At 37.7% G+C, this 18,268-nt stretch overlaps 1 protein-coding gene across 2 annotated transcripts; it reads right to left on the bottom strand.

Moving 5' to 3' along the window:
* Nucleotides 1-4,522: 4,522 nt before the first annotated feature.
* On the bottom strand, nucleotides 4,523-10,561 carry syngr2a (synaptogyrin 2a). Of its 2 annotated transcripts, none has more exons than XM_079823355.1 (4): nucleotides 10,164-10,561; nucleotides 8,569-8,806; nucleotides 6,103-6,236; nucleotides 4,523-6,007 (listed from the first exon to the last, which is right to left on the bottom strand). In XM_079823355.1, exons 1-4 carry the CDS (start codon nucleotides 10,260-10,262, stop codon nucleotides 5,813-5,815), a joined length of 666 nt encoding a protein of 221 aa, XP_079679481.1. In that variant the 5' UTR covers nucleotides 10,263-10,561; the 3' UTR covers nucleotides 4,523-5,812. The 2 variants fall into 2 exon arrangements, with proteins under 2 accessions (XP_079679481.1, XP_079679482.1); XM_079823356.1 differs by having other exon boundaries at nucleotides 4,524-6,007; nucleotides 6,103-6,194; nucleotides 10,164-10,486.
* Nucleotides 10,562-18,268: the final 7,707 nt, after the last annotated feature.

An 18,268-nucleotide genomic window follows, 5' to 3' on the forward strand; every position in this document is an offset into this window, starting at 1 on the left:
ATAGTCATATTAACCCACTGTATCTCAAATAAAAGCCTACCTCAAAGTAGTCACTTTACTGCTGTAGTATATGTTAAAGGGATAGTTCACCCAAAAATGAAAATTCAGTCATCATATACTCACCCTCATGTTGTTCCAAACCTGTATGAGTTTCTTTGTTCTGCTGAACACAAAAGAAGATATTTAGAAGAATGTTTGTAACAAAGCAGATAGAGCAACCATTGACTATAGTATTTTTTTCCCTACTATGGAAGTCAATAGTTGCTCTATCTGCATGCATGGTTACAAACATTCTTCTAAATATCTTCTTTTGTGTTTTGCAGAACAAAGAAACTCATACAGGTTTGGAACAACTTGAGGGTGAGTAAATGATGACAGAATTTTCATTTTTGGGTGAACTATCCCTTTAAGTTTATAATGGTACAAGATAGACATAGAAGACATGGTACGAGACATAATAGATATTAATTGTATTTTTAAAGGCAACACATTGTTTAATGTGTAACACTAATAAATAATATTAATAATGTAGTTACATTTAAATTTAGTGAAATATGTTTATTTTCTAACAGTATGTCAACACAGACAAACACAGGGCTTACATTGGGCCATGTGGCTCACAATGTTACAATTGCCCCAATGTTGCAGCCATGATAAAATCTCGTTTGCTAGCTAGCCACACCTATATTAGCATAGGTAGTTTGTGTTAATTTTTTATCATTAACCAAGAGATAAAATGTACGTAAGTTTAAATTCTCAGTCATCTAAACTTTACACAGCAGAAGAAAAATACTGTAGATCCAAAAAGTAACTTTCACATCTCAAAATCAGTATTTTGCTGAAAGCATCTGCTAAAGTGCTCCCCACAGGCAGAGAGAGAATTCTAATGAGCATGTGCAGATCTCAGCACTTTAGCTTGTTTCTGATTGGAGGAATTGAGTGTTACAATTGCCCCTGGTCTCCCCCTCATTACAAAAGGTCTAGGCCTATGGCTTTCTTTATTCTGCTCAATCACATACTCCATTTGATTTTATAAGACACTACAGTGTTATTAATATTGTCATGAGTTTAGAGGAGGATTATGCATTTTGCCCACACATACATTTGTACATATTTCTCCACTAAATTCATTATTTTTTTAAATTATAATGCAACCCAAGGTATATCTACCAGGAGGGGCTAATTTGAACATGCTCACCTTGGATATATAACAGAGAGTAGTTTGAGATTGAGACCTCTCTGATAAATGCATATTGGCATTAAATAATTAATTCTATATTTAGACATTGATGTGAAGTGTTAGGCTTAACATGAAAAATGCTAATGCATAAGTAAAATTTTTACAGTAATTTTACAGCCATGCAATACGTTGTAGGGTAAGATTGGGGAAGCAAACAGTTGCTGTTCCCCATTGACTTCCATAGTAGAACAGCATGTGGAACAGCAACTGTCTGGTTACCGACATTCTTCAAAATAAATTTTATTTGCAACAGAAGAAAGAAACTCATTGAGTTTACAACAACTTGAAAGAGCAAATGATGACAGATTTTTGGGGTAACTATCCCTAATAAAACAAAACACAGAGAACTTTAATACAGTAGCTGTATTAAGAAATAATGTATAATGTATACAGTGAAGTTTTATTTTTATATTTCTTAATTTAATGCTCCTTTCAGCCATGTCGTCCTGATTCTGAAGTTGAGAGTGAGATACAGGTGTGGCCGCAGAATTCAAGAGAACGAGCGGGTGGACGAAAGGGGAGCTATCATCATCGGCTGACTAGTCGAGAGACCTCGGGGGAAGAGTGAGCTTTGCCAATGAATACTTTGACCTTTGCTGAAAATATGTTTTGGTGTGATAAAGTAATCATTTGGTATTTTTATTTTGATAGTTTAGTCCCTTTCAGAGTGTTAGCTGTATTAACCTGAATTGAATGTTTTCTATTTTGCTTTTAATAAATACATTGATTTGAAATCTCTTTGACTACTGTACATTTTTGACAATACAGAAATTAGTTATGTTGTTACTGCACCCATTTCAGATGTATAGAATAACTGTTTTTCTCAAAGGCGTAACCTATAGTAGCAGAAAAGTATTTATAGTGATTTATTGTTGTAGATTAATAGTGTGGGCCTAGTGAGGGCTTCCTGGGGGCTAAGTGAGGGCTGCCCGTGCAGGGCAATGATTTACTCTCCCTCAAGTCATCCTAGGTGTATATGACATTCTTCTTTCAGGCGAATACAATCTGAGTTATATTAAAAATGTCCTGGCTCTTCCAAGCTTTATAATGGCAGTGAATGGCTGCCCAAAATTGGAAGCCCAAAAAAAGTGCATCCATCCATTATAAACGTGCTCCACAAGGCTCCGGGGGTTAATAAAGGCCTTCTGAAGTGAAGCCATGTGTTTGTGTAAGAAAAATATCCATATTTAACATGTTATAAAGTAAAATATCCAGCTTCCGCCATACCTTCTGTATTCAACTTACGAAGAAAGCGTAACTGACGCGACGATGACGTCAGACGTGGCGTAAGCGTTTTGAACTGCGAGAGTTGAATACGAAAGGCTTTAGGCCGGAAGCTGGTCTACAGGTGAAGTGAATAGCACTGATTATCTCTTCCTCTCAGCACCTGTTAGTGGGTGGGATATATTAGGCAGCAAGTGAACATTTTGTCCTCAAAGTCGATGTGTTAGAAGCAGAAAAAATGGGCAAGCGTAAGGATTTGAGTTTTACAAGGGCCAAATTGTGATGCTAGACGACTGGATCAGAGCATCTCCAAAACTGCAGCTCTTGTGGGGTGTTCCCGGTCTGCAGGGAACAGTTTCTGTCAAAAGTGGTCCAAGGAAGGAACAGTTGTGAACCGGTGATCAAAGAGTTACTGTAGCTCAAATTGCTCAAGAAGTTAATGCTGGTTCTGATAGAAGGGTGTCAGAATACACAGTACATCACAGTTTGTTGTGTATGGGGCTGCATAGCCGCAGACCAGTCAGGGTGCCCATGCTGACCCCTGTCCACCACCGAAAGCACCAACACTGGGCACGTGAGCATCAGAACTGGACCACGGAGCAATGGAAGAAGGTGGCCTGGTCTGATGAATCACGTTTTCTTTTACATCACATGGTTGGCCGGGTGCGTTTTTTTTGGTGAACTAACCCCCCTAATCATTAGATGTCAAATGGGACAACAAAGGTGCATCCCAATTCACATTCTTATGCACTATTCTATGCCATTGTAGTATAAATAGTGTGAGTAGTGTGTTCACAGTTCACACTGAACATTTCAAATAGAAAAAGTGCACTTCAAATACCCGGATGATGCACTTAAAGAGCACCTATCATGGAATTTTGAAATTTACCTTTCATGTAGTGTGTAACATAGATCTAAGTGAACAAAAACATCCTGCAAAGTTTGAAATATGACAGTACACCGTATATATAGTTCTTTTCTTTCAAAAGTAAGAGTCGACTCTGAGTCATTTTTAAGAATCGTTAGAAGACCGAAGCTTTTTCTCTGACTAGATGACGTCAACTTGTCAAGTTATTTGAATACGATACGCCCACTTATTGCGCTCCAAGACGCCAGTGAAAACTAGAAAACATCATGGCGACGAGACGCTGTGTTCTGAAGTGCGACTCAAAAGCAAACTTTTTTCATCTGCCAAAGGATGAGCATTTGAAGACTAAGTGGCTTGAAGACAAACCATACATCGTCGCGATTGTGCGTTTATTGGTCTTCAAATGTCTCTATTTGCATGTTTCGCGATCTCAGGAAGCTTTTATTATGGACTTCTATAATGGCACATGGTATCTTCTTCGTCTATCTGTGCCATATATGGACTACATGTGCACAGAGCGCCCTCCGGCTGCCAGTATGAATTGAAAACAACACAAGAGACTCAATCGCTCATGATTAGGCTATTTCTGCGCATTTTGAGGAAGTATTGAATAAAAAATACTCCTCTGTTTAGAAATTTGACACAGACATATGAGAATCTATCAATATTTCTTTTGAACTAAAAGCCCTGAGGGATGTTGATTTGTCGCGAGTCTTCGTGAGGAGAATAGAGGAGTTTTTTTTATGAATGAGATCAGCTGAGGCTCATATTACAATCAAACGGTACCGATGCGGTTTTCATATTCATAACTCCTGACACATATTAACAAATTACTGTCACTATAAGACTTTGATGGGCATTCCGTTTCCGAAAATATCTGCACAGACTATACCAAATCACAACTGACTGGGTCATCGGACCAATCACCGCAGATTAGCGTCACGTAAAGGCGGGGTTGTGAAAAGTGAATCACTAAAGGAATCATTTGAGAATCGCTGTCAAAACAAGTAAAAATAAATGCATATTATAAGAAAACTAAAGTCTTTTTTGTCATTGCATGCATGCAAAACTGTTGTTGGGGACTTCTAAAACAATATTTGGAACATTTTAAATGCCATAATAGGTGCTCTTTAACCAAAAAAGACCTTCCAGTTATGTATCAGAGGGGGAGGGGCATTAGACTCCAATGTTGATTGACAAAGCAACTTTATAAAGTTAATACACTACATGTTTGAGAACATAGTGTATAAGTGCATAGTGTAAAAGTGTACAGTGTTTAGTGCGTCATTTGAGACACAACTCAAAGCTTTGATATTTGTTAACATGGAAAGAATCAACTGTTTATTGCGCTGCATTTCCTTACAAAAAAAAAGAAGAGAATGTTGCAATAACTGCTGTTACAATAACAGTTGCAAAGAAAATCCAACAGAAAGACAAAATTATGTGCTTTGACTGAACTGTGAAATTAAAATGAATGAAATATCTCTACCGTAAGCAAAACACTATACTATATTTTTAAAAAAAGAAGTTAAATTTAGTGGCCAACTTAGATTGATTATCATTTATTCTAAATTAAGTTAATTTTAGGAAAACATAGAGAATCGTAAAAGCGGTCAATGCAGTCAAAAGTCGATGCAGAAATGTAATTTCCTAGATTTCAAAATAAGGCACAATTTCAGTAGGAAGAGGTAGAAATCTTGCAGTGAATTTGGCCTGACACAAAGAACACAATCGAAAGGTAAACTGCTAGAGGTCATCAGCAATAGTACATTGTATGATTGTTTAACACTTCAAAACTCAGGTGCTTAAAGTTCACAAAAATAAGGCTCATCATCCACACAAAGCCTATTGTCTGTCACAAATAAAAATAAAGCACGTGTTTACAGTAGTTTATCATTTCCTACCTCACAACATCAATCTCACTATTCATCAGTTATCTATTCCAGCCTCGGTAAGACTAACAGCCTCAACATCCTCAGTTAATATTGGCAATAGATTTAGTGCATACTTTTCAACAAATGTGATGTGTGGCAATGCTGTGTTTCGAAGGAATTACTTAATTGTGGTAATGTATTTGGCACACAGAGTCTGTTCACTTTCTGTTGTATAGATAGACGATATGCTGTGGAAACCAATGCATACTAGTTATGTAGTTATGGTAAAGATTGTCTTACGTTAAGGTGGAATAGAGCAACGTCTACGTGTTTCATCAATGTAAAAATGGCAGCTGGTGTAGAATGTAATTTGGCAGGGAAAACCAAATGCAAAGAGTGTTTGCACTTAAGGTTAAGTTTAGCATTTGCATTCAAACAGAATAAAAAATAAATACCTTTTTCAAACATGAAAATACACACTTGCAAAGCACACCAAGTGTCAATCCCAGGTCACAACCTAAACTCTTATGTAAAAGGAAAAAACAAAGTGGAGCGTATGAATCAGTCCACACAGGTGAGCCTTTCAGACGTGTTTTTAAAATGCCTTCAGTACGCTGGAGGCTGATACCCGCTCTCTCCCGCAGAACCGGGCGTGAACGGGGACTGCTGGTAACCCTTTGGAGCACCAGAATAGTCGGAGGGGTACGGGGAAGTGTGGTCACTGACTGGATCGCTGTAGCCCAGGCCAATGTCGGCCATTCCTTGGCGGTACCGTTGAAATGCGAACACAGTAAGCAGTGCCTTGAGAAAGAAGGATAAGCTTGTTTCAGTTCATCAGATGTACAAGGAGGCCATCAGGCAGCGACAGGAAGTCTAATTAAGTGAGATGTGCTCACCCAGGTGGCAGTGGAGAAGAAGGAAAAGGCCACCACAGCTCGAGCTGCATCAGCTGGGACGCCGTCTGGATCAGTGCGAGACCACTTGTTGGCTAGGACGCAGAAACACACAAACCACAGGAACGTCCACACACCTGATGAGAAACTTCATACGTCACTTCAAACAGTTCATTTACATGTCGCTCAAACACAAAACACTTTTCAAAACACGAATGACAATATTTTTAGGGTGCTTTCACACTAGCACTTTTGGTGCGCACCCAGGTTTGATTGACGTCAGAGTTCGGTTCGTTTGGATGATGTGAACGTTGTCTTCAGAACTCGGGTGAGTCCGCTTGAAAAGGGGGGTCAGGGGTTCGGTTCATGTGACCTCCGGTACGGTTCGCTGCTAATATGAACGCAATCGTACTAAATCACAGAAGTGAACCGCTATTTATGACGTATGATTTGATAAAAATGTGTGTAGTTCTTCGGATCTCGTTCTTAAGAGCATTTGCCGTACATTGGCGGCAGATAAGACGCAAGTGTTGTTTCGTACTGATGCTTTGGAAACAAAACCAATGGTTAAAAAAATATATATATAAAAGTGGGGTGAGCAACGCTATGCATTTTGCCGCCTTCTCGCTCGCTCGCTGTCGTTACCAAGCAACAGGGTAAACAGCTGCTGCTTTGATGACATAAATGCCCACCGACTCAACACAGTCCAGCGGGGGAAGGGGGAGGGGGAAGCAATCGAACTCGGGTTGGGTCCGGGGAATCGAACCAAGTGTGAAAGCACCTTTAATGAAACCTGAGAGGTTTTTGTCCATCCATTGAAAGTCCACGCAACCAAAACTTTGACATTCATCAAGACATCGCAAACTGATTCATATAAATCAAGTGGGTTAATCCAAGAGCGCATATTGCGCCAGATTTCCATAATGACCAATGCAATCTACCCGTTAGCGTCTGGTTTAAGACATACTTTTTAGGGCGGTAAATAATGGCACAAACATCAGTAAATTGACGAGCAGAAACCTTAGCAAATTACCTTACAACTTTCCCCAGGAACTATAGGGACTTTGGGGTGTTTCGAACGCAGGAACCGGGGTCTAAGGTAAAGATTTCAGGTAAAGATTTCCCCTTCAAAACGGCCCTGCTCACGAGGTAGTACTTTTTCAAAGTTCAGGAACTTTCGGGGGTGGGACTTGGGCGCTGAACATGCTGATTGGTTGAGCTCACGCAGCATTTTATTTCAACCTAAAAGTCTGTTGCGGTGCGTGCAGTAAGAGTTGTTTGCTATTCGAATCAACAATGGAGTTTAAAAAATATGACGATGGACCGAAGGCGAGGTTCAGGCTTTATTATGTTTATTTGCGGAGGACGAAACCCAGTGGGCTCTGGAAAGTCGCGTGCAGTCCTACATCACCGGTCTAATCTTCCCGGAACTTCAGACCACAATGGAAACGCAGACAGAAACAGGTCAGGGGGAGAAAAAGAGTTCCTGGGACAAATTGTTCTGGTGGAAACGGGGCTTTTAATACTCTCCACCCATAAATGTTGCGTCTGAAAGGGAAAACAAAAATAACCCTGTCTACGCTTTTTCAGCGCTAATTTATCACTGTGTGTCTTTAGTAAATCCTGACAGCAGTTTTTTAACGCCAAAAGTGGGTTTGCGCTGGAGTAAGCTGTTAGTAAATCTGGCCCATAATATGATAAACAATCGTGTGAGATGCACAAAAACTAATGAGGATTGTTTTGGCGCGTGACGAACGCGTTTGAGTTCCCATGTTTACCATATTTGATGTGTGTGTGCGCTGATCCTAAAAAGTCAAATAAACCCCCAAATTATCATATATTTTCACAAGATTTGGAATTAACCATTTAATTCATATGGATTTGTTTTCCTGACAACTTTATGACCTTCAAAGTTTTGGTTGGTTTGGACTTTCAACGGAGGAACAGAAACCTCTCAGGTTTCATAAAAAATATATACTCATGAGCAACTACACTAGTAGATACATGTATATTTACATTTATGCATTTAGCAGACGCTTTTATCCAAAGTGACTTATAACTGAGGGGTACAAGAAGCGATCCGTTATGAAGAGGCAACGTAACACAAAAAGTGCCGGAAGTACTAAGTTGTGGACATCACATCATACGCTAGGGTAGGGAGGGAATAGAGGAATATAAAAGGACAATTTTTTGGTTCTTGAGGTTAACTTCTTGAGGTTAAGTGCTCATACAGGCACGTAGTGGGTAAACCATGGTATTAATATTAAATGAATATTATTTAACTAATATATATACATACCACGACTGGCAACAGTCGTGGATGCAGGCTCTCTCAATGAAAATGAATAAATTTATTGCTGCACGTTGTTGGCAGTGTGAACTGGGCTTTCAAGCTCTTTTGGTTTTAGATGGAAGCAAATATGTGGCTCTTAGACACCGATGCCAAAAAAAACCTGTAATACTTCTTACCAGAGAAAACAAGATCAGCCAAGACAATGTATTTCCTCTCTTTGGCATTGCTTATCTGGTGGAAGAGGGCATCCAGCACAATAAAGAAAACACAGGCCAGGAAAGCTAAAATCCCGATACCAATTCCATAGCTGCAAGCACTCTCTGTATTATCGAAAATGCATTTAACTTCTGCTTCATGCGGTTTATTGATGTAGCCTTCAGAAAGTATGGTAGCAAACACCACTATGGAGAAGAGCTGCGATGGAAAGAAGAAGAGGCAGAATTAGGGACAATGACAGAATCTCTTCAATAACACATCAAATCAAGCACACCGAAGAATCTGCTATTGAGAGCACTGCATATATTAAAACAGAAGTTCACAGAGAACAACACTGTCATGTCACAAGACGTTTACTTTGGTTATAAAAAAAAGAGTAGTAACCAAACAAACAGTAAAGCACACAATAGACTAGAGTAACCATACAGCAAAAGCAGAATTAGGCCAGAAATAACAGCATTTGGGAATCTACACCTGTTTTAAATCTATCTGCCTAAAGATTTAACTTTTAAAATGCATGAAAAGTGAGCTTGAAACAGAAGCTGTGATAGTCTCAATTGTGACATATATCTGAGTGAAACGGCTTCTCAAAAAAGAATAAATGTAGGGCGGGGCTTGAATTTGTCCGTGGGGAATCGATTGGATGGTTGTGGTTTGCTATTAGTCAGTCTCATGTGATTGACAGATTATTGTCCCGCCCCCTCACACCAGTAAACATCATCAGAAAAGAGATGGGAGGGGAAGTTATTTTGATTAAATATGGACACATGAATGAAAAATGTACATCTTCAGCAGTGCTGTACAAATTACTCTCTCTATAAAGTATTACTTATTACTTTCTAAATCCCATATCAACCTCAACAAGTTGAACAAATTTACAAGGAAAGACATGCTCTTTTAATGCTTTCAAATAGATAATATAAAATTGCATAAATTATTCTTGAACTGACCAACATGTGTCGACAGAGGTTACATTAAAAACATGCATTTTAACATTGAAATTTGATTTTAAAGCCACTATTGTTATGGAATTGTTATATAGTCTTAGTATTTAATGCAAATACATCAGAAGAAACGTAATTAAATTACAGAAATATTAGTTTACTTAGTTTACTTTTTCAAGGGAAAAGTAATCATATTACTTAGTATTAAGACATGGTTGTGATGGATAAATTATTGTACTAAATTGTTTAGAAAGAAAGAAAGAAAGAAAGAAAGAAAGAAAGAAAGAAAGAAAGAAAGAAAGAAAGAAAGAAAGAAAGAAAGAACACGCGCAAACTAGCTGCAAAAATAAAAGACGGTAGCGCTAATGTTGACATGACATCTGGATGATTTGATCCGTGTTGACAGTCACATGAGGCGAACCACAACAACAAACTCCCAAACTGCTGCCATATGGGCTGTGCTTTGCAACTTATGACAGCAGCACTTTTAGTTTTGCGACTAAACTTTGCTCAACTACAGCACAGTTTGAGGCCAGCAGTAATTATGATCAACTTTCATCTAGCAGGAGCACTAGCTCGATTAGCTAACGATGACTTTGATGATCTCTCACCCAACTGAACAGCCGGACGATAGTCTGCGGTTGCTTTATAAAGCTCCTGAAATCAAAGGCCCCACCGGCCAGCGATGCACCGTAAGCACTCGACTCCATGTCCGCGTTTCTGCGACTCTAGCCCGTCTTTATTGGTGACAGATTCGGCGAACTGTCCAGCTTGATAAAATGCTCTTTACTTTCACACTTGTTTCCTGAAAGTAGTGCGCCGCCCTTCAAGGAAGTACACGTCACGTCAATACATTCCCACAGGCAGGCAGTTATTATTACTGCATGTCATGATGTCAAACAAACCTATCTGAACACCCTAGCCTAACCACCGCGAGAACCCTAGCAATCACCCAGAGTAGGCCTACCCTAGCAACCACATAACACTATAACAACCACTCTGAGTAGGCTACCCTAGAAACCACTATCTATCTATCTATCTATCTATCTATCTATCTATCTATCTATCTATCTATCTATCTATCTATCTATCTATCTATCTATCTATCTATCTATCTATCTATCTATCTATCTATCTAGCTATCTATCTATCTGTCTATCTGTCTATCTGTCTATCTATTACAGTTTTTTTTATTCGCTTTGGTACTATTTTCACAAGCAAGGTGTGCATTTTCAAAACTCATAGTGGTGCTAATATCACAACAGATCATCAAAAGTGCACTTTTTTTCAAACATTTCAGCATATTTTCAATTGTGTTAGTACAATACACAAAACTACAAAGTATCTTTTTCACCACAAAAAATTACTGTTTCATCTATATAAATGTTTCATTCACAGTAACTGCCTTTCATAAAGCTCTTACTATCAAACTTTTGATTTGCATCTCTTCTCATTCAGTTTAATACATTTGTCTATTATTTAATCCAACTGATCTTAATGGTTAATCAATCAATCATTTGGTTCACCTATAGATTTCTTTTAGATATTGATATACATAGATTCTACTTTGTTTGCAATTTCCGATATGGATAACCATATGTAATTAATTATTTTGACATTATAAGCGATTTATCTTAGATTATAACTACTATGTTCAAAGTGCGTGCGCGTGTGTGGCCTGGTAAACTCTACATTATGGGGACAAAATGTCCCTATAAAGATGGCAGTATCCTAATTCCTTGTCCTTGCGCGGACTTTTGTTTTTTTTACTGTAAATTAAAAATGTAGAAAGTTTTGTGTGATTGATAGGTTTATGGGTAGGGTTAGTGTAAGGGGAGAGAATATACAGTTTGTAACCATTATGCCTGCTTATACCCAGAAAGATAGTGAACCAGACGTGTGTGTGTGTGTGTGTGTGTGTGTGTGTGTGTGTGTGTGTGTGTGTGTGTGTGTGTGTGTGTGTGTGTGTGTGTGTGTGTGTGTGTGTGTGTGTGTGTGTGTGTGTGTGTGTGTGTGTGTGTGTGTGTGTGTGTGTGTGTGTGTGTGTGTGTGTGTGTGTGTGTGTGTGCGAACAGAGCAGAGTAGAGTATAAGGGAAAGGAAATAGTCTATGACAATGTAACATCAGACTGATCAGGAATGCATCAGAAGAAGGGAGATGGCAGATGGCACCATACAGCATTTTACATTACAGTATGTATGCATTTGATACTGAAAACAGATTACCATGTTAGAGACTGCCACATTACTGTAAATCACCCTTATAAAGCTCAACTACAGTAGATTCAGTCATATGGTACAGTGAGAGCATTTACTGTATTGGCAGCAAACTCTGTTCTATAGCCCAGAACCTCATGTCGTAACTTCATCACACCTTTTGATAACACACTGAATAGATAGATACTATTACAAACATTATAGATTAAATTACATAAATTAGGTAATGTAAGTGTATTTTCTTATGAGGCATATATAGTCTGTGTTACTGTAGATAATTCAGCAATGAGGGAGATTTGAAACATGTATCTTGGATTGTTTGCTGTTGGATGAACTGATTGTTAAAAGTACTGAACTGAAAGAAGATCACACTGTTGTGTTTCAGTGATTAAACCAAATGTTCTCATTACATATTACAATAATCTTGTGTTTGAAACAATGATTATGTGGACTGAAGATATGTGCATCTGAATGAAAGGATTACATCAGGTTTTGAAAGAATGACGAGCTGTGTTACAAGTGTGATCAGTTTAGATTTTTGTACTAAGAGTTTTGAAAATGTAGACCTTACTAGTGAAAATAGTACCAAAGTGAATAAAAAAAACTGTAACATCTAAAACATCACTCAAGAGTGTTACCGGAGTAAAACAAGGTTTCTCACAGGGGGATAAAGGGTTTTGACTGTGTTGTTCAGTTCTTTATTTGACATAATGCTTCGGCCTGAACAGGCTTAAATATTTATGAGTGTAGGAGTTTTCCAGTGTTCTGCTGTTTGTTTGGGTGTAGGCCTGAAGCTTCATCGCTCTGCACACAAGGACTGCCCTCCAGTTTACACAGCTAGCTCTGTGATCTAACTCAAGAAGTATTGTTTGAAGGACCACGTGACCTCAGTCTGTAGTGACTCATTCACACAACCGTTACGATGTTGACTTTAAACACCCAAAGAATTTTAATTTTAAGGGGTTTTTTATTACTCGCTTCGGTACTATTTTCACAAGTAAGGCGTACATTTTCAAAACTCTTAGTACAAAAATCCAAACTGATCACACTTGCAACACAGCTAGTCATTCTTTCAAAACCTGATCTCATGCTTTCACTCAGTTGCACATATTTCCAGTCCACATAATCATTGTTTCAAACACAAGATTATTATAATATGTAATGAGAACATTTGGTTTAATCACCGAAAAACAACAGTGATATTCTTTCAGTTTAGTACTTTTTAAACAATCGGTTTATCCAACAGCAAACAATACAAAATACATGTTTCAAATCACCCTCGTTGCTGAATTATCTACAGTAACACAGGCTACAGACGCCACATAAGAAAAACTAATAAAATTGAATCTATATGTTTGTAATAGTATCTATTCAGTGTGTTATCAAAAGCTGTGATGAAGTTACGACACAGCCATGAGGTTCCGGGCTATAGAACAGAGTTTGCTGCCAATACAGTAAATGTTATCACTGTACCATATGACTGAATCTATGTAGTTACAGTAATGTGGCAGTCTCTACCACGGTAATCTGTTTACAGTATCACATGGCATTTACTGTAATGTAAAATGCTGTATTTGATGCCATGTGTCTCCCTTCTTTCTGACGCATCTACCATCATTGACTATTTCCTTTCCCTTATACTCTATTCTACTCTATGGTCACTCACACACACACTCACATGTCTGGTTCACTATCTTTCTGGGTATACTCTCCCCTTACACTAACCCTACCCCTAAACATCACACAAAACTTTCTGCTTTTTCATTTTGTCCCCATAATGTAGAGTTTACCAGGCCACACACACACACACACACACACACACACACACACACACACACACACACACACACACACACACACACACACACACACACACACACACACACACACACACACACACACACACACACACACACACACACACACACACACACACACACTTTGAGTAATTATAATCTAATATAAATTGCTTATAATGTAAAAATAATTGATTACATATGGTTATCCATATCGGAAATTGTAAACAAAGTAGAAACTATGTATAATCAATATCTATAGAATTCTATTGGTGTACCAAATGATTGATTGATTAACCATTACGATCAGTTGGATTAAATAATAGACAAATGTATTAAACTGAACGAGAAGAGATGCAAATCAAAAGAGCTTTATGAAAGGCAGTTACTGTGAATGAAACATTTATAAAGATGAAACATTTTTTGTGGTGAAAAGGATACTTTGCGGTTTTGTGTATTGTACCAACACAATTGAAAATATGCTGAAATGTTTGAAAAAAGTGCACTTTTGATGATCTGTTGTGATATTAGCACTCTGAGTTTTGAAAATGCACACCTTGCTTGTGAAAATAGTACCAAAGCGAGTAAAACAATTTAACTAATCTTTCAAAACTCTACTAAATGTATATGTGTACCAATGAATATAGCCCTCTAGGTGGCGCTGTTAATCTTTATTTTTAACTTAAAGGGATAGTTCACCCCAAAATGAATAATCAATTACCTATATCCTCATATCTTCCAATCCCGTTTCTTTCTTTCTTTTTTTTTTCTTTTTTCAGTGGAATGCAAAAGATGACATTTTGAAGAACACCAATATTGGACCTCGTTGACTTTCATTAGACAAAGAAAGATAAATTTTTTTCCCCCAAAATATATTTTATTTGCTGTAATATTATAAATTATGAATTATAAATGATGAAGTAATTTTATTTTTTGGGATTAAGTATTTGGACAGCCACAATTAAAGATTTGACAAATTAAGATTTTTTTTAAAGAAATATAGCACAAGCACTGAGAATGTCTGAGTTGCCTTTTCAAATAAGTAATGCAAGTTATTTTGTTTTCCCATTTATTGAAAGACAGCTCACTTGTTCACATGTTGAGAGAAATCGTGAGTAAGTGCAGAGGCCTGTGTGTGAACATGATTGTAGTTCTTGACTAAATGTGAGCAGGCATTTACTCATCCCAGCTGCACAAAAACACATTCAGTATTCCTCAAAATGATTAAAATTAGTGAAAGGCAAACTCTGAATATTTACACAAACCTGCAAAAATTAAATACAACCCCAAATCAGAAAAAGTTGGGACAGTATGGAAAACGCAAAAAAAAAAAAAAAAAAGAAGTGATTTCTAAATTTACTTTGACTTGTATTTCATTGCAGACAATATGAACACAAAATATTTCATGTTTTGTCTGGTCAACTTCATGTCATTTGTAAATATGCATCCTTTCCTGTCATTCAGACCTGCAACACATTTCAAAAAAAGTTGGGACAGGAGCATTTTAGGGCTAGTAATGAGGTAAAATGGTTAAATAATGATGTGATTTGAAACAGGTGATGTCAACAGGTGATTGTAATTATGATTTGGTACAAAAGCAGCATCCAAAAAAGGTCTAATCCTTTTTGGAGCAAAGATGGGCAGAGGATCGCCAGTTTGCCAACAAATACGTGAGAAAATTATTGAAATGTTTAAAAACAATGTTCCTCAAAGAAAGATAGGAAGATATTTGGATATTTCACATTCAACAGTGCATAACATAATTAAAAGATTCAAGGAATCTGGAGGAATTACAGTGCGTAAAGGACAAGGGCGTAAGCCTAAGCTGAACAACCGTGATCTCCGATCCCTCAGGCGGCACTGCATCAAGAAGACATCTTTTCCAGGGACGTCCATGCATATTTCAACAAGACAATGCAAAACCACATTCTGCACACATTACAAAGTCCTGGCTGCGGAGGAAGAGGGTACGGGTACTTGACTGGCCTGCCTGAAGACCCCGTACTGTTGCCCACCTTAAGACTTGTTTGCAGGAAGAATGGGACAAAATTACACCTGAAACACTTCATCACTTGGTGTCTTCAGTCCCTAAACGTCTTTTAAGTGTAGTGAAAAGGAATGGCAACATTACAAAGTGGTAAATGCTTTACTGTCCCAACTTTTTTTGAAATGTGTTGCAGGTCTGAATGACAGGAAAGGATGCATATTTACAAATGACATGAAGTTGACCAGACAAAACATGAAATATTTTGTGTTCATATTGTCTGCAATGATATACAAGTCAAAGTAAATTTAGAAATCACATCTTTTTTTTTTTTGCGTTTTCCATACTGTCCCAACTTTTTCTGATTTGGGGTTGTAAGTTAATAGTAAATAAGACAAATAATATAGGCCTTCATCATGTATTTAATATGTCTTTGCTGCTGACGTGAACTAGCATTTCCTACTTTGTTTTTTTTTACGCGTCCGCGAGCATATGCACACAGGTGAACGCACTATGGCAAGCCGTTTTGACTTTTATTCATTCCCAGGGCATGAATTCTTGATATCAACAATTACATTTTCACTAGTTAAAATGCTAATTCTTGATATATCTAATTGTATGTGAAATGTCACCATAGGCTGCCATTCAAATTCAGTTGTTGATATCAAGAATTGATTTCTAGTTGAAATTCCAGTTTCACATATCAGGAATACAATTCTTACTAGTAAAAAACTTTTTTTTTTATATCAATAATTATGTGGTTACTGCTGCAAATGTCTATTCTTGACCAACAATTGAATTGCTACTAGTAAAAATATTAATAATATTTTGATATCATGAATGTGATTGTTACTAGTAAGAAGACCATTTTAGATATCTAAAAAATGATATTGATATCAACAATAAATTCTTGATATCAGAAATACTGATTGTTGATATCAAGAAATCCTGGGAATGAATAAGAGTCAAAACGGCTTGCCATAAACGCACAGCCTTGCAAAGTATACTTCTTTTGACTCGTACGCGTACACAGGCGTTCAACGCATGCGCATTTTTGAGCACTCTCTCGCCATGAGTTACAACCCCTGCCAAAAATGAAATGTGCTTGTGTGACCTGTTGCAAAAATCAAGAGCGCGGATACTCTTCTGATGACAAAATTTGCGGCACGCGCACTGTACGCTAACCCTTGCGTACGTGTAAAAAGTGAAGTAGCCTATACTTTGGCCTTTATTAATTTCACTTTGTGTGTGAAAGGGCCTTTACATTTGCCAAAAATATCTATATATATTTGTTATTAAAACAAATAAGCAAGCCCAGGCCAGATAAGAAAAAAAAAATACACAAAAGTAATGTTACACATACTTTCCATAAAAAGTTACTTTTGCTGCATTCCAGACCGTTTTGAGCCCGTAAGTTACAACTTCAAACTACGACTCAGGACTTTGTAGCGTTCCAGGCAAATAATTCAAATAATCAGCTTACAGTTTTGCCAGTATTATGCCAGTTATTGCTAGAGATTTTGTGCAATTAACTGCTCCACAACCATAAAAGGCACTACTACAACAACAAAATGGCCTTGTATATTATGTATATTATAAGCTTTGTGACCAGTTGCATTTGATGTTCCTTATTTTTAAGTCACTTTGGATAAATGTATGTGGAAAATGAATACATGTAAAGGTTTTGTAATGAAATTTTATCTTAACCCCTCTTTTTCAAACAACAGCCTCCACAGAACCTCACAACATGATTACAGGAGACCCATTTGGTGAAAGCAGCATTGCGGTTTTTCTTGATGGCGAAGAACTGTTTGCTGACATAACCATGGGTGTAGGTCTCACTATGAGTGTCTACTTCCTATTCAACATACAGTACAGGAAGTCAACTTAAAGGAGGGAGGGAGGGAGGGAGTGGGGAAGAGAGGGGGAAGAGAGGGGGAAGAGAGGGGTTACATTGGGAAATGGTGCCTTGAAGCACCCAAGGTGGTTCCTAAAGGAAGGGTTCCTCCGGAATCCTGGGTGGTTCCTCAGAACCGCTTCTTTTGCAAGGGTGCCTATAGGATCTACAGACGGTTCCGCCGGTGTGGCAAAGTGAAGAACCCCAATATTAGGCATGGTAAAACATGGTACTCGCGGTAAATCAAGACAACTAGATTTAAACAATAAGACCAACTGTGTTGAGCTGTATAACATGATCAGTTTTCTGTCGAAGAATGTCTCCAAACAGTTGCTCACCTGTCTAATAAAACACATCAAAGCATCTTTGGTGTTTCCATGGTTAAAAAATCGAGGGTAACATGTGAATGATACGGTCCGATACGATCCATGTCCTGGTTAAAATCGCTCATTTCTCTGGATTTAACTCACAACTCATACATATAACACAACTCACACATATAACATTGTTATGGTGGTTTTTGGATATTTTAACCCCAAAATCTTACATATCGTGCCTTTTACATTACATTAGTTGTAGTATTGCTTTCAGTGTTTATTAAAGTCTTTGTTATTCGTTCATCCAGCATCACGCATCTTCCTTTTGGACAGCAAGATACATGATTTAAATCACCCTGGTTGCAGATGTTACAGTAATGCACTTATATAAGTCAAAAATATAAGTTCACGAAATTAAGATAAGACACTGCAACTGAGTTTGCTGCCGATACAGTACAAATATTTTCACTGTACCATGTGACTGAATCTGCACGGCAGTTACAGTA

Source organism: Gobio gobio (genome assembly GCF_949357685.1).
Source record: "Gobio gobio genome assembly, chromosome: 1".
Lineage (NCBI taxonomy): Eukaryota > Metazoa > Chordata > Actinopteri > Cypriniformes > Gobionidae > Gobio > Gobio gobio.